We start from the raw sequence: 16,675 nt of genomic DNA, 5'->3' as shown, positions 1-16,675 counted from the left end.
CTTTCACGTCAATAGAGATACGAAATAAGTGTTTTTTCAGACAATGTTAAAAAAAAAACATACAAAATTAAGTATTCATGGTTTTCAAAATCCAGTAGACAAAAAGGGAGATAAAAGATTGGAGAACCGATAGCCGTTTGAGTTATTATCTGTAGTGCAAAAGTAGGAGATACGATTCAAAACTTGTCAAAAATCGATGAAAACCTCGGGTAGCCCCTTAAAAGGGTGGACCTATTCGAATGGTTTTTTTTACTTGAAAGCAGGTTTTCTAGCGATGGCTCTTAGACACGTTTTATCAAAATGGGTTCAGCCGTTTTTGAGATATTGAACTTTGAAGTGACAATGTCGGGGGTTTTCTAACTTTTTGTTGGTTAGGTTATATTTAAAACATATTGGCTTCATACACACACACATACATATTCATACATATTGTACATTCAGGTACCTAACGTACAGCACCTATTAATAAGTAAGGAGTAATAATACTAAGTATAAATACTTTCTTCTGACAACTCGAAAATTAATTGTTTTTTTTTTTTGTAAACTTTACCAACCGACGTGCCCGCAAAATGCCTCTTAGTGCTGTTTGGTCATTTGTCATTTTTGTTTGATTGACAAAAGAGAATATACGTGTCCAATATTTTATGATAATCTAACCAAGGGACTAAATGGAATATTTTCTTTTTACCCAGGAACTACCCAATAATTTCTATGCAATTCTTGATGGCGGCTAGGTAGGGCATTAATTGAATTTAGCTTGTAATTAATTAGGATATGAGCCTATTCTTGAGTCCAGAATTAAGAGAACCAACTTGACAGTTCATTACACACAAATGTTGCCACAGATTCACCAGTGCTGTAATATCGATATAAAATATGTATATTAGAGAATTGTTTATTTGAAAGATTTCGAATAAATCTGTTGAACATCGGTAAGGACGCCGTCCGTCTTTTTGTTTAGTTGACATTTCATATTGTCATATCATTGTCATCAATAGTTTAAAATTATTTCTTTGTTTTATCTTGTCCTAGTAAGACATACGATATTATGGATTTCGAAGGAGGCCTATATAATTGTATAATGTATGGTATAGGCAAGTCTGTGTGTGCGGGAGGTATGGCTACGAATACCAGATAGAATACAAATCAAATTGGTGTTAGGTGTAGTCGCGCAATGAATAGGTTCGTCGTTTTTAGGCCTAAAGCTATGGAAATAAAGCCCAAAAGTGACAAACATTTTCTTTCCTCGTCTACACAAAGTTATATCGACATATTCCTATGCCTTCTGGACTCGAGTATAGGAGGAAATAGTTTCCAATATATGAATAAATATTAATTAGTTTTTAGTAAATAGTTTTTAGTAAGCATCAACTAATTTACAACCAATGGCGTGCAGCATGCAAAGCAGATGGGAACTACTCACCGCGACTGGTAAAAAATTATGATTCGGAAAATTAATGATTAAACACAGACAGAATTTAGATTAAGTATAATTTTAATATATACAATTATAGAACAAAGTCGGGTTTGTTCGAACACTTATAACTCGAGAACGGCTGGACCGATTTTCATGGTGTTTGATTTGTTGTATTTGTCTCCGTCCCGAATAGCAGAATAAGTATTAAAAACATTGGAAAATTGTCGAAAAAATTAAATAAAAGAAAAAACATTTTCCTATTCAAAATGAACACCGGTTGAACCATGGTTTTGTACCTGTCAAACATCTAATGTTCATTCCGTCGATACAGTAAACTCTCCCCTCAAATTAAGGAACGTATTTAAATAAAAGTTTCGAGTTGACAATATATATCCCAATATTCGGATAATGGCGTATTTTAGCTTTAAAAAATGTAGAATAATGTTAGTAATGAAAAAGGCTTGACATATATATTGGTTGTTAAATATTTATGCGTGCGTTCAGAAATTTATTTTGTGCAAATTAAAGAAAAAAGGCGCCGTTGTTGGTATGTTATCATAATTTAATGTAGCGTTTTTTCGGGCAGGACAACGTCTGCCGGGTCCGCTAGTATAGTTATAAAAGAAGCGTCAGTAAATGAAAAAAAATTGCAAGTAAACGGATAACAAACAAAAGATTGAAATGAGTGTTAATAGCGTCACTGTTCCATATTCAAGAAGCGTAAGTGTTTAATGAACTAATCGAATTTACCAGAAATTTGATAGCGCAGAATGTCAATTACATAATTAATAACAAGCATGGAGATGAAGCGTAGATTAATAAGAGTTTAACCATTGTTTGCTGGTTTGACGAACGCCAGAAGGGCTTCTGTGGCCTGGAAGGGCAGGGTCATGAAATCGGACCGGATCTGTTTGAGCTGGTCGTTGTCGACGGTGAGGTAGCCGCCGAAGTCGACGAGTTTCACGACTGATGTGTCATTGTCCTCCGAGGTTGAGATCACTTGCGCGCGATACCAGTTGTTCTCGGTCGGCGCCGCGCAGATAGAGCCCTCTGCAACAAACAAGCACTCGGTTATGGAACAACAACTTAGATATTTATTTGTCAAAAATGTTAAGAGCAGGTTTAGATTATTAGTCCCAACCATGATAGCCTATTAATATTTATTTTTAGGATCCTGATAAATTTTGGAACTAAATCTCTGTAATCCCTTTATTTTCATGTTACATTTTGAAAGTGTAACCTACTACTACTCTAATTGTAAACTTCTGTGCTGGTTGGTTTTTGGCGTTAACAGCCATATTACATTTATCGTCACTACTTAAAAAAAAGTTTGTATATCAAAATCGAAAAAAAATCTGAAGGAAAGGTACCAACTGTCCGGCTCCGATTTGTTTATTATTATACATGTTAGAGAGTGGGTAGTCTAAAATAAACGACACGTATTTTTTTAATGACTAAAAAAACTAAAAAAAAAAAATACGTGTCGGTCGGTCATATACAAAAATAAAACAAATCTGAGCCAGACAGTTCGGTACCTTTTCCTGAGTGAACTTAAAGAAAATTATTTCAAGGGTCAATTTTGTGGAAGAGAATTTTTTTGAAGTAGTGATTCACTAGGTAATTGTATAAGCGAGTGTCGCACTGTGAAGGTGACATCAGTATGCCGCACACGCCTAGTCGCCTAGTGTCCGTAGCCAACACGATTATAATCGAAATTGTCGTCGTAAACGCGGTAGAAAATACTACCCCACTCTTATGCACAGTTGATCTGCAAAAAAAATAGTGCAAGTTGCATTACAATGGGAATGGGATGCTGTAAAGCGAACAAGCTTGAAGTGGTCAATCGAGCACTGCTGGGCTTTTTACTAACTTTAGTAAACTAGTTTTTAATAAAAATAATAGTACGCAATAAATATAAGTATACAGGTAATATGTATTTAATTAAAATAAGAAAATAACATTAAATGAATAGACACATACTTAAAAACACAACACAAAATACAACAATATGATAGGAAACAAGATAAATAAAAACTACATAAATATACCTAACTATAAAAAGAAAACACCATCTAAGAGGCACTGCTGCGGCATAGACCCCAGCACACTGGCGGCATTACCTCTCTGTACGGTCAGAGAAATTTGCTGGGAGAGGTAAGCGCCAGCTCTGGGGTCTCCTGAGGTCTCTATCAGTATCAGAGATAAATATAAATTTCTGTATAATAGTGTGATAATTTCCATGTCAATTATTTTAAGTATTCATTGGTCGAATAAAATGCTTTATTCTTAAAATTAATCCTCATTTACCTTAGTTCCGCCATAATTTGCGGATGACTTTACCGATTTCATCTTTCTCTTTGATGAAGGTTTTTATTAAAAAGCATAATTAAGAAAGTGAATGCTATATTGCACGTTACAACATTTAAAAAACACACGAATATTTTATACTAGATGAAAACCCGGCTTCGCTCGGGTAAAATGTAGACTCATAATAATTAATGTTTAAAAAAAATTTTTGCCAGTAAAGACTGTCGTACTTATCGAAAAATCTGACGTATATTCCCAGCCTTAATTATTATCACAAACACTTTAACGGCTAACCTACGTATCGGTATTTCACCAGTAGATATCTCTCCTAAATCTTATTTGCCCAAATAACTATGATGTCTCTGTCTCATAATCAAAGAAATTAGACCTAAAGGGCCCCATATACGGTACGATTCGTCTGTACGATCAATCTGCAGGGCTACTACGAAACTCGTAATTCGAAGTTCGTGTCGTGCGGTCCCTCTCGCTCTCGTATTAAATAGTGTAAGTGTCAGAGGGACAGCACGACACGAACTTCGAGTTTCGAGTTTCGTAGTAGCTCAGCTGATGAAAATCGACGAAACGTACCGGGGTTTGGTGTGTGGTCAGAGGTCACAATGGAGAACGAAATGCAAACCTGTGACACCTGTGACACGTGATGCCGTGACACTAACGCCACTTAGTTGTGATGACTTTGACATGTTTACTTCGCAACGCCATTATATACTTAGTAATTTATTCAAGTTTTTTGAAAATACTCGATAATCCGAATTTTCCGCCTACAAGTTGTCGACTCGGATTGACTAATTTTTTACGCTCTTCTATTTGATGTACATTTCGTTCGAGTCTACCGTACCCCTGGACGAAATTATTAATATAGATTATATCTATAGACCAGCTCTCCCCGTCCCGGATCCGCACGGGTACAATATTCAAAATAACCCTCCTTTGGACAGTCGGGTAAAAAGGTCTCCGTGCCGGTAGCCCGTAGTTAGAATGGGCAAAATTTTAAAGAAAACTGGCCAAGTGCGAGTCGGACTCGCGCACGAAGGGTTCCGTACCGTTATCTATACAACATTAGTCTAATAATGAGAATAATGACATTAGCAAAAAACGGCAAAAAAATCATGTTTGTAATATGGGAGGTCCCCTTAAATATTTATTTTAATTTAATTAATTATTTTTAAAGTGAATATCCAACTAAATATTTTTTGTTTCTTGAATACATATTTCAAACGTCTACTTGTTGCGGTTATTAACATCGAGCAAAAATAATAAAATAATATTATTCTGTTTTTGGTAGGGTATTTATTGTTATAGCGATACGATAATCACGGTTCATGAGATTCAGCCTGATGACAGACAGACGGACAGTGGAGTCTCAGTAATAGGGTCTCGTTTTTACCGTTTGGCTACGGAACCCTAAAAAGGTGTCTAATCTAGTCTAGGACAGAGTTTACACACATTTTCAGCTCCACTTCCCAAAACTACTTACACCCGACCCGTGCGAAGCAGGCGCGCGTCGACGTAAATGAAATTTTTCTGTTAGATTGATATTTTTAAATTCGTAATCCACATATCCACACATTCGTATTTTCAATGGAACGTCCGATTTCAATGATTCAAAAAGTAATCTACAGGTATTGAAACAGTCTTGAATATGAAATAATTTATTTAGATAAGGATGAATATGAAGGTATGGATAAAATGGTCTGATTTTAGACGGCATTTTTATCAACTTTTAAAATGTAAAAAAGTAGTTATAGTGACATAACTACAATAGTTGGACGTATGTATGGGATCGCGAAGATTTTTGTAGGTATTGATATAATAATATGTATTCTTTAATATTGTAGAACATTTTTTTGTTTTATCTTTATTAGTTTCCGCAGCGCATGCGATGAAAGACATTTTATGACTATTTTTAGGGTTCGTCATGTCTGTCTGTCTGTCCGTCCGTATGTCACAGCCGCTTTTTTCCGAAACTATAAGAACTATACTGTTGAAACTTGGTAAGTAGATGTATTCTGTGAACCGTATTAAGATTTACACACAAAAATAGAAAAAAAAAACAATAAATTTTGGGGGTTCCCCATACTTAGAACTGAAACTCGAAAAAGATTTTTTTTCATCAGACCCACAGGTCTTCGAAATTGATATGGAGGTTTCTAATATCATTTTTTTCTAAACTGAAATGGTAAAATGTCCCCCCCCTGTAACTTCTAAAAAAAAAAAAATATGATGTACGATGCAAACTTCCACCGAAAATTGGTTTGAACGAGATGTAGTAAGTAGTTTTTTTTAATACGTCATAAATCGTAAAGTACAGTATTAAACATGAAAACGAACGAGTAGTAGTAGTACATTGTATCTTAAGGGCAAGAAGTAAGGAATTACGAACGCAAGTCTATTACAAGGCCGAAGTCGAAGACAGGACTTTCTGAATCGATTATTTTAATATTCCCGTATCACCCGTGAGAGATATGTATACAATATTTTTTATCTCATTTGAGAGAAAACGAATAAAAAGTGAAACATCCAACTTGAATTTTTTGTCACAGCTTACGAGCAAAATGATAAAAAGAAAGTAAAGGTTCTGATAGAGTTGAGTATTTACTTTAATAAAATATCAAGCAGTTGTTAAAATTGGTCGAACTAAAGAACAGACAGAGCCAGGTTATACGAGTACTCGTATAGTCAAAAAGCGAAAGGTTAGGTACCAACATTTTTGTGAACTTTCTATAAAAACGCTGTATAAATGCTCTATTAAATCTCGAAGCAATTTTTCTGCTGATGCTAGGAAAATAATTTTTTTTTTACTTTATCCCAGCCTATATACGTCCCACTGCTGGGCACAGGCCTCCTCTCAGAACAAGAGGGCTTGGGCCATAGTTCCCACGCGGGCCCAGTGCGGATTGGGAACTTCACACGCACCATTGAATTGCTTCGCAGGTTTGTGCAGGTTTCCTCACGATGTTTTCCTTCACCGCAAAGCTCGTGGTAAATTTCAAATGTAATTCCGCACATGAATTTCGAAAAACTCAGAGGTGCGAGCCGGGGTTTGAACCCACGACCCTCTGCTTGAGAGGCGATAGGTCAAACCACTAGGCCACCACGGCTTTTTTAGGAAAAGAATGCTCTTGTTTATTTTGTGCGATCTTATATATATCACGTAACAATAGCTTGACTACTCACGTCAAGCACTTTGTGACGTATTATCATTATCATTGAAACTAATGAAACTCGACCTTTAGTAATTCATAAAGCTTGTCCTTAGCAACGACAAGAATTTCCCAATTCAGCTAATATATGCAAGGTAGGTATTTAAAAGAATATTGCAACGTTGACCTAGACAGGGACCGGTTTAAGTAGTTTGCCTTTCACGGGGGGGGGGAAGGCGGGCATATCCGGATAATGGTAGGTTAGTGATCAGACACTTCAATTTGAAGTGTGTTTAAAGGTATAACAGCGCCCACTTTCCATATAACATTTTGAAACAGGTAATTTAGCAGATATCTGCTAGCGCGATTATGATAGTATTCGCCAAAATTAAAATGGAAAACCGACTATATTTAGTGCGGTGATACGGATCCTTTCGTGCGAAAGTCCGACTCGCACTAAGCCGATTTTTTTACTTAACCCCTGAGGCTCGAAACGTTGAACACATCTATTTAAACAAGATCTTATCTGGTCAAAATAGATGAAAGTTAATATGTAATCTTAAAAATAGGTGAACATTAATTGCTGATAACTAATGATAAGAACAGTTTATGATTCATGATTATGCCTTCATTTCGTTGGCGCCTAACCTAATTATTTCTTTGGCTCTGGTTAAACTAGTAAAAATCTTAGTTTTCGTTAAGCAAGTGTATTGCTAATAATAAACAATAGTACGTTATTGCAGAGACCGCGAAATAGGGGATTGCCGGCCGAGTGTTAACGAGGCCATCTAGAGATACGAGGCCGACAATCCCTGTTCGCGGACGAGGCTTGTATAGTGCTTTTCTCAAATAAATCCAAGGAAATAATACCATGTCACTTGATGATGAACTCATATCGGAAACAATAACACTTATTTTAATTAAAAACCACTCGTTTAAGGTTTAATCCGTAGTAATTTTTTTTTCCTATTTCCGGTAGACATACGCGCGCTATGTTTTTTTAATTGGCAGTATGCCATAGATAGTCAATAAAATAAATAAATACCCACTGAAACAAAAGACAATCTCTTTGCTGGCCATGACCGGAAATGTATGCAATTCCATAACTATCCTCTAATTTTAAATTAGAACGAATCTTCAATAAGTTCTATACAATGACGTACTTGGCGTTCTATGATCACGAAGATAAGGACGACATTTCCTTGGATGTTTGAGAAAATAATATTATTTCGGAAATCTTGACGAATAAATAGAAAAACACATTGGTGCGGCATGTCTGAAATCTACGTAGATCCGTGTGACTCGCAACAAATTAACTACATACCTATTATTTATATACCCTCTTTCTAGCCCTGAGACAAGACACGCTACTACAAAATTTATCAGTTTTATATTGTTCAACTATGAAGGATTAATTTCAAGGCGAATAATAATTTTAAAAGTCAACCGATTTTGTACAATTATAAAGGGAGCAAGGTCGAATCTTAAGTGCAGATTTGTGAACAAAATCGATACGCACTATGATTTATACATTCAGGCGTAAATTCGTCTATATCAATGAGCACAACCTTATTACCTTGCTCCTCTGTTACCACAAACCAACGCAACGTGGAGTTCACATAGTCCGCGGTATAGTGTAGCGATGACCGTTAATGCGTTCAGTTCAAAATAAGGTAGGTATCGTGGGGGATTGAGCAATACGCGGGGCGAGCGGGCCTAGCAAGCGTAAGCGCTGATTGGCGCTCGCGATGTCACATGCGCTGAAATTGACGGTCAGTGCTCAGTGATACACTTACGCGCTGCGGTGGTTTGTAAGATAATTTTCAATTTTCACAATAGTACATTTTTCGTTTTACTGATCATAGGAAACTGAAATATGGCGTTTAGGTTCTTTGGGAGTGTAAAGGAGCACTACTAAAGAATTTCCCGAAATTCTGACGGAAATTCTGACTCTGACTTCAACTGAGCTGATTAAAAAAAAACTATTGGTGAAATATTTTTAAAAATATATACCGTAAGCAATAGAAGCCTGTTTCATATCAATCACAGTGTGGTTTTCTATTGAATTCACTGATTCCTATCCCACGGGAATCCTATATCGCGTAGGTACGAAGTCGCGGACAAAAAAAACAAGTAGGTTGTCTAATATTACACCCCTGACCTGAAGATGTGAAACAGGGCTTTTGAAATTCGAAAATTTGCAAATATAATCCTCCGAAAAATCAGTTAAAACAAGAAAATAAAGATCGTGGAAAGTAAGTCTGTGTTACCCCAAATTTAACGCGAGCGAAGCCGCGGGCAAAAGCTAGTATTTATATATTTACATATAGAATATTTATAGTCCTGTGAATTTATTCAGTAACTAATAAATGAACCATAGAAATTCAGATTCTTAATTTCAAGTCGTGAATAATTTGTCGCGAATATTTGACGTTTTGCATTTAAACAAAAGACTGTCTTCTTGCAGGCCTAGGCCTGCAACAGTATATTTTGAAGCCTGTTTTAAAGAACACATTATAAACATTACATAGCATGTTTGAGAAAACGCATTTTTTCCGAGTAGCGATTTTTCATGATGCGTTTTATAATGATCGCGTCTATTTTTTTAATAGGTAGGTTAGGTTCGTTATGTATCTTCAGATGCCCGACCGAAGGGCAGACCGCCCAGAAAAAGGAGCCCGTGTGGACATAAGGCGTGGGTTGCCTAATGCTGCTGAAAATATATGCGACTGATAAAATAATGTACTGGTAAAATAAGCGACAAAAATAAAACGCGATTATTATAAAACGCTTCATGACAAAGCGCTGCATGAAAAAAGACGAATAAATAATTTTTCGATCATGAAAAACCGCGATGTTAAAATTCTCTACAATGAAAAAATGCGATTGTGAAAATTATCTGAAAAAAAACGCTGCGGTCTATATGAACTACACGTTACGTTGGTTTGTGCGGTAGCAGAGGAGCAAGGTAATACGCCTGAAAAAGGGGGTTAACCTTGTCAAGTTTCTTACCTTTTACAGGACGTGGGAGGGCTGGTACATCCGGGTTTTGATAGGTGGCAGCCATTAGGCGGTGCAGGGCGTGCAACGAAGGGAACGTCGGGTGCAAGGGCTGCTGCAGGAAGAAGTGTCCCGCGCTCACCAGGCACGTCATTATCGTGTCGTTGTTCACCGACTCCACGAGCTGCAACTAACAAGATAAGCATACACCGTTCAAGGCATCGATAGAGTATGATAGTAATGAATGACTTGGAAATGAAATGGTGTGAAACTGTTCACTCATTCTGTTAACACTACATTTTTTTTACACAATGTTTTTCTTTATTTCCGTTGAGAGGGGAGAGGGAGGTTAAATTTGCCTTATATAACCTCCCTCTGCCACTTGTATCTTTCTAAGTTTCGAATATAATAATCAATGATAAAATTTAAGCACTATGGGTAGTTATTTTAATAGCTTCTTTACTTTAGACTAGCTGTTGCCTGCGTTTCCGTCTGCGAAAAACTCGTTTATCGCTATCCCGTGGCAACTATGCATTTGCCAGGTTAAAAACAATCCTATAAGTTTTTCTCAAAAAGTTCATGAAATTCAAGTGCCAAGTTCAAGTGTCATGAAATTGACAAGAAAACAATTTTGTCAAGAAATTATTAGCCCAAGGACAAGATCATAAAACATCCAAAATGTCTTGACGTCAAGAAAACGTCACGAAATCTTGTGAGGTGAATCGTAATTTTGTAACTACATCAGGGCGAATATTCAGCGTTTTTTTATTCGTCATTAGTGTCTTCACAGGTGTTATTAAAAAAGCTAATGCTCAGGGTTTTTTTTAATGAAAATTTAAGACAATGCCGATGCTAAATTTAGCGTGATTAAAATTCTTCTGACTTGTCTTTCCGTTGTGCTATAATAAACGTGGGACGCTAATGACGTTTGACCGCACGGTCAAAACGCTCGACTATTCGCCTATCAAAACTTTCTATTGGATCCAACAACAAAGATTATCTCGCTTGTTGAAAACAAAACTGACACTAAACGAAAAATGACAATTTTAGTTTACCCGCCTTCTACAAACTATCTGGCGAGACGCACGCAATGCATTACACCTTCATATTTAAATATTTACATTAGTTGCCGAAAGATGGCGGTAGTGTCACTAAATCAGACCGAGACCAAGCACGGAGCGGAGCTGTTATGAGGGTGAATGAAAAAGTGTCACTATACGAATAATGACGATTTTATGTCGATTGTTATTTTTTAAACGGGAATTTTATTAACTTTAAAACGACATATTTTGCATAGCGCCGCTTTGAGTAACATTTTTTCAAAATAAACTAAAATTAAACCATGAACAGACACTTTTCATTTAGTGTCAGTTTTCAAATAAGAATGGCTAAAGAAAGTTTTATAACGTTACTCATAAACTGTACTTCTTTGTTAAAATAAAGTCATATATTGAAAAAGTAGAAGACAACTGTGATAAAATTTTGAAAATGAAAAACGACATCAAAATGACAACTAACCAATATATAGTTTGAATGTTTAAAAGTGATTAATAAATACACCTCAAGTTAGTTACACATCGTAAAAGGCCACTCAAAAGTTTAGATCGCCATACTGAAAAGTAGCACTTTTTGTATTGTGTAATTTTTGTTTTCAACAATCGATCTGACTTTTTATCACTTTTTGCACAAGGTTTTGTATATATTAAAAAAAAACTTATTTTTTGTGGTGAAATAACTGAAAAATTTAAAAATGGACAACTTTTTGAGAAATAATAGTCCTCCCCAGAGCCTTAAACTACTAAAGAGGTAGACAGGTTACTTCTGCATTTAAATTAATGGTAGGGATGGATGGATAGAGTTGAATCGATTTAGATGGAATTTGGTATGAAAATAGTTTAAGGCTCTGGGAAGAACATATGATAGTTTTTACCCGGAATTGCTTCCTTAACAAAAACTATTTAATGCCCATAGCATAATAAAATAATGCAGTAAAGCTAAATAAGTGATGTAAATTAATGTTTACCTACTCATGTTTTTTATTGATGTTAAAAAATATCAACCATTTTATTATCTTATTTTTTACTTTTTTTAGTAAATTATTATTAGTTATAATTACATTTAGGATATCATAATGATGTTAATTAGTACTTACTTGAAGGAACTCTGGTACAAGAGGCACAAGTCTCTGACATAATTCAGCACTTATTTCTTGTAAGGAAAAGTTAGGGAACCGTTTCTCAGGGAATTTTTCTCTAATCATGTCTAACGCTGCTTCAATCTCACTCTGAGTTCCTGTGAAAAACAAAAAAAATATAGTAAAAAAAATAACAACTAATCATTATTAGATTACTAGCTTTTACCGCGGCTTCGCACGCGTAAACTATTCGGTCTGGTAGTTGCAATTGAAATTTTCGGGATTTTACAAAATTCCCCTGGAAATTTCCAAAATTTATATCGTGGTCTTCATTGAGGTTGTGTTGTGAATAACTGTACAAAATTCAAGACTCTAAACCCAGTGCTAAAATTTCCAAAAAATTTTCCCTATCCAAATTCAAATTCATATCATTTATTCAGTAAATAGGCCGCAATGGGCACTTTTACACGTCATTTTTTAAATACCAGCACTTTCGGAAAGACCATCATTCCCAAGAAGAATGCGCCGCAAAAAGCTTGGCAGAAAGTCATTTTTTCAAAATAAAATAAGTACAAAAAAATACTTAAAAACTACAGTAAGTATACAATTCAAAAAAAAAAATACAAAATAATAATAACAATAATACACGGATGTATGGGGTCCCTTAGTTACAAAACTATCCCGTGGAAATATCGGGATAAAAAAGTAGCGTATGTGTTATTCCAGACGTCCGGCTACCTACATACCAAATTTCATGCCTCTAAGCCAGCGGTTGTTATTTCGAGATTTTATCCCTATCCCGTGGGAATATCGGAATAAAAGTAGCCTATGTGATATTCCAGAGGTCCAGCTACCTACATACAAATTTCATGGCTCTAAGCCCAGTGGTTGTTATTTCGAGATTTTATCCCTAGTTATCCCGTGGGAATATCGAGTCAAAAAGTTGCCTATGTGTTATTTCAGACATCCAACTACCTACATACCAAATTTCATGACTCTAAACCAGCGGTTGTTATTTCGAGATTTTTCCCTATCCCGTGGGAATATCGGGATAAAAAGTAGCCTATGTCCGTCTCCTGGCTCTAAGCTACCTCCCTACCAATTTTAGCCAAATATGTTCTGCCGTTCTTGAGTTATAAGTGGTGTAACTAACACGACTTTCTTTTATATATATAGATTACCCATACATTTAAAAATAAATTATACTCACCTTCAACTGCACAAATCTTTTGTTTCATTGAGTCAGGATGTCTTCTGACGTTTACACTTGCACCAGTTTTAGCTTTAATTTGGGTTACGAATGAACCCTGTTTTCCTATTAATAGGCCAACCAGGGCCTGGGAAATGAGGAATTGATGTACTCTAAGCCCACCTTCAGCAGGAACTATGTTCATACCAGCAGGGGGAGGACTGGCTGCCTCTGAACAACCCTTTCCACTGTCACTGGAGCCCTAGAACATACAACAGGAACCAGTAGTCAAATGCCTGTCATACCTAAATGTGAATACAAATATACATTTGCCAGGCCAGCAATAGTTGAATGGAAATGTTTTATAAAAACATGTATTTAGTTACACTCATAGGCAATTATACTCTACAATAACACCTTCAGAGTGTACCCAGCAATTTTGTAACCAGCTGACTGCTGTGACAATTATAGTAAAAAATAAAATATGCATGATAATGATACCTACTCCATAGTAACAATCACACATAGTAAGCACAAAAAACATGTACCTAGACCATGGAAGGGTTATGCTCATGATATTGTGGGTCATCATTTGCCTATTTGGCTGAAAGCTGAAGAAAGATGTGGAACAAAATGAATGATATGCACTTTTCCCAGTTACTAATGAATAAGCACCACTCAAAATCCAAATGCAATGTACCCAAAATATTAATATTTTTGTTACAATTTTCAATATTATGGACTCAAAAACCATCAGTTTTATTAATATTTAATTATGTTTCTCCCTTATTGTTTAATTGACCTGCATGAGTGTATTAAAATAATGCTAAAGTAATTCAAATAATTTAGATAATTGCTAATTACCTCACTATGATTATCAGAGAAGTGACACATTGATGGACTAGCTAATATAGGATCAACAGGACTGTGGTTAGCAGAATCTCTCTCTGAAATGCGTCTTGTAGGAGTTGTTGAGTACCTATTATTACCACTGTCACTACTATCACTAGGTTGATCATCTAAATTATTATTAGTTTGCAATTCTTCTGTATCAACTGTTGTGCTCTCCTCTATTGTGTCCCCTGTAGATGATGCAGATTCAAACCTGGTACAGGATGGAGGAGAAGCTTCAAGTGATCCAGAAACTTCTTTAGATATGCCAACATTTGTATCACCATCAGATTGGCAGGAAATTTGCTCAAAATCATTTTTTTTTAATGCCATCTCAGGTTCATTTACAGAAAGCTGTTTCAGGGGTGACTCTTTGACAATGAAAGATCCTTGTTTTGGAGCAAGACTCATCACTATTTTCTGGCTTCCGACATAAGAAGCTCTCTTGTCTTTGTCCAGGGACTTCTTTCTTATAATCTTCTCTATCTCCAAGTCAATCTCTTCATCAGTCAATTCAAGAGATGAGGATCGCTGGGAGCTGCTGCCTCGAGGTACAATGTCAATGGGTGATGACTTGATAATGGAGCGTTCTGCTCTACCCACTGGGGATGCACTATTAGCCTCAATTTCAGCTTTCAGGGCCTCTGCAAGTTCTTCTTGCAAACATTTTATTCTTTCTCTTCCTCCAGGGTCAGATTTGGCAAATTCCCTCTTTTTTCGAAACCAGAATATACCAAGTAATACTGCTATTGAAGGGACTGACCACATAAAAAGCTGGCGGCAAGGAACCATTGTAATAAGCCACTTTTATCAACAATCTAAAACAAAAAGTGTACTTCGTGAGATATTTATGATATAAACATTTTTGATGTTTCAGTGGGGATAATGGACTTCAGCATTCAGTACACTTCAACATTGATAACTGTATGTTAATAAGTTTGTATGCTAAACCAAATGGTGATAAATTTTCATGTAGGTAATGAAATATGAACTTTGTATATATTTATATTAACATAGGACAGCAATAATAACAAGATGAAAAAACAAAAATGTATAGAGCATTTTCCAGAATGTAATAACAGTAGCACCAACAATTGCATGGCTTGGGCGTTGAATGTCAGTAAAGGATGCCTTTAAGGTAGCTTTAAGGGCACTTAAGCCAGTATCATTAAATATAGAAGGTAGATGACTATCTTTAATATCAAATCATACTATAAACTGGTTAACTTCTTAACTCCAGCAATGCTTCATGATCACAAGTGTGTAGTGTGGTCAAAGAGTCTGATGGGATGACTCATAACTGAACATGTTGAGAATAATATTCTCATGTGTTTAGGGAAAATTTAACTTGATGTTGAGTAGGTTACTAAAACTACGAAGTCATTTGTGTCTGTCTAGCTTTGTTTTTACCTATAGCCACAAAGGCATTACATTGTTACCCAGCCTATATACATCCCACTGCTGGGCACAGGCCTCCTCTCAGAATGAGAGTTACTTTAATACTGAAGCAATAAGGTTTTATATAATATTTTCTATGCAAGTTTTTTTCTGATAGTAGGTACCGTAAGGTCAGGGTAGTTTGACCCATTGGAGAGTTTTATGTTTTATGGGCTGGCCCATATGAAAACCACATTAAAACCTAAAATAAAAACACAAAAACATGATCGATCAATTAACACCAACCACATGGCAAAGAGCCATATTCTCAAAGCAGTAATAAAACCAGGACCAACTTAATCCCAAGGGCAAAAGCACCCTTCAAAGTTCCCCTTCAGGGCCTAAGTACTCGGACCTTACAGTTACTAGTTCATTGCAATGTTATTGTAGCTCTGTACATGTACCAAATTTTAAGCAAACTCAACCAGTGGTATTAAATGGTTCAAAATTTACTTGGATTTGTGTGGATTAACAGCCTTTTTCATAAAAAATCCTTAATTGAGGTTTGATCGGTCTGTTACTTAGCAGACTGATTAAGCTTAATAGACGGTTGTCAAGAAGTATGATTCATAAACACTTGCTAGCAGTCTGCTAGTTGTTGAGCTGCTGATAGACGGATTAGACGCGTTATGTTGGCCACCTTGACAAATCAGACAAAAAATGGCCCAATCGATAATTTAAAAAAAAAAATTGACAGCAGTGACAGCAAATTACCAGGAAAAAAAATAAAAAGCGAGATGTTTGTTTTCCGCCATTTCCGATCCGCATGTTTATTTGTGCAAAAAGCCATAATTATGTTAATAATCCTTATTTTTTTTTCATATTTATTGTTAATTTATTGTTGCTAATTTAGAGGATTTTTAAATACAAATTCCTGAAAATAAATTTTCCTATTTTTTTTTAATCTGCGTAGCCCTGCCTTCACTATAAATATCTTCGGTACCTATGGTTTTTTGCTCTAGTCAAAGTCAGCTGTTCAAACTTGTGGCGGCCATTTTGTGACTTAGCAGAGAGATAAAGGAGGGTCTACGGTCCTCTAACTTTAGCAGAGCCTTGATCGACTGATTAGCGCTAACAGACGTTTATGAATCATGTTTTTTAGCATCGGGCCTTCAAGGAGCCTTCAAAGGAGGCTAACT

The 16,675-nt window shown here is 35.9% G+C and overlaps 1 protein-coding gene across 1 annotated transcript; it reads right to left on the bottom strand.

The window, feature by feature from the left end:
* Nucleotides 1-1,477: 1,477 nt before the first annotated feature.
* LOC141441658 (uncharacterized) lies at nucleotides 1,478-14,911 on the bottom strand. Its single transcript, XM_074106457.1, has 5 exons — nucleotides 14,073-14,911; nucleotides 13,230-13,470; nucleotides 12,038-12,177; nucleotides 9,898-10,075; nucleotides 1,478-2,467 (listed from the first exon to the last, which is right to left on the bottom strand). Exons 1-5 carry the CDS (start codon nucleotides 14,889-14,891, stop codon nucleotides 2,244-2,246), a joined length of 1,602 nt encoding a protein of 533 aa, XP_073962558.1. The 5' UTR covers nucleotides 14,892-14,911; the 3' UTR covers nucleotides 1,478-2,243.
* Nucleotides 14,912-16,675: the final 1,764 nt, after the last annotated feature.

This window comes from Choristoneura fumiferana, chromosome 24 (assembly GCF_025370935.1).
Source record: "Choristoneura fumiferana chromosome 24, NRCan_CFum_1, whole genome shotgun sequence".
Lineage (NCBI taxonomy): Eukaryota > Metazoa > Arthropoda > Insecta > Lepidoptera > Tortricidae > Choristoneura > Choristoneura fumiferana.
This window is presented reverse-complemented; position numbering and strand designations above follow the sequence as displayed.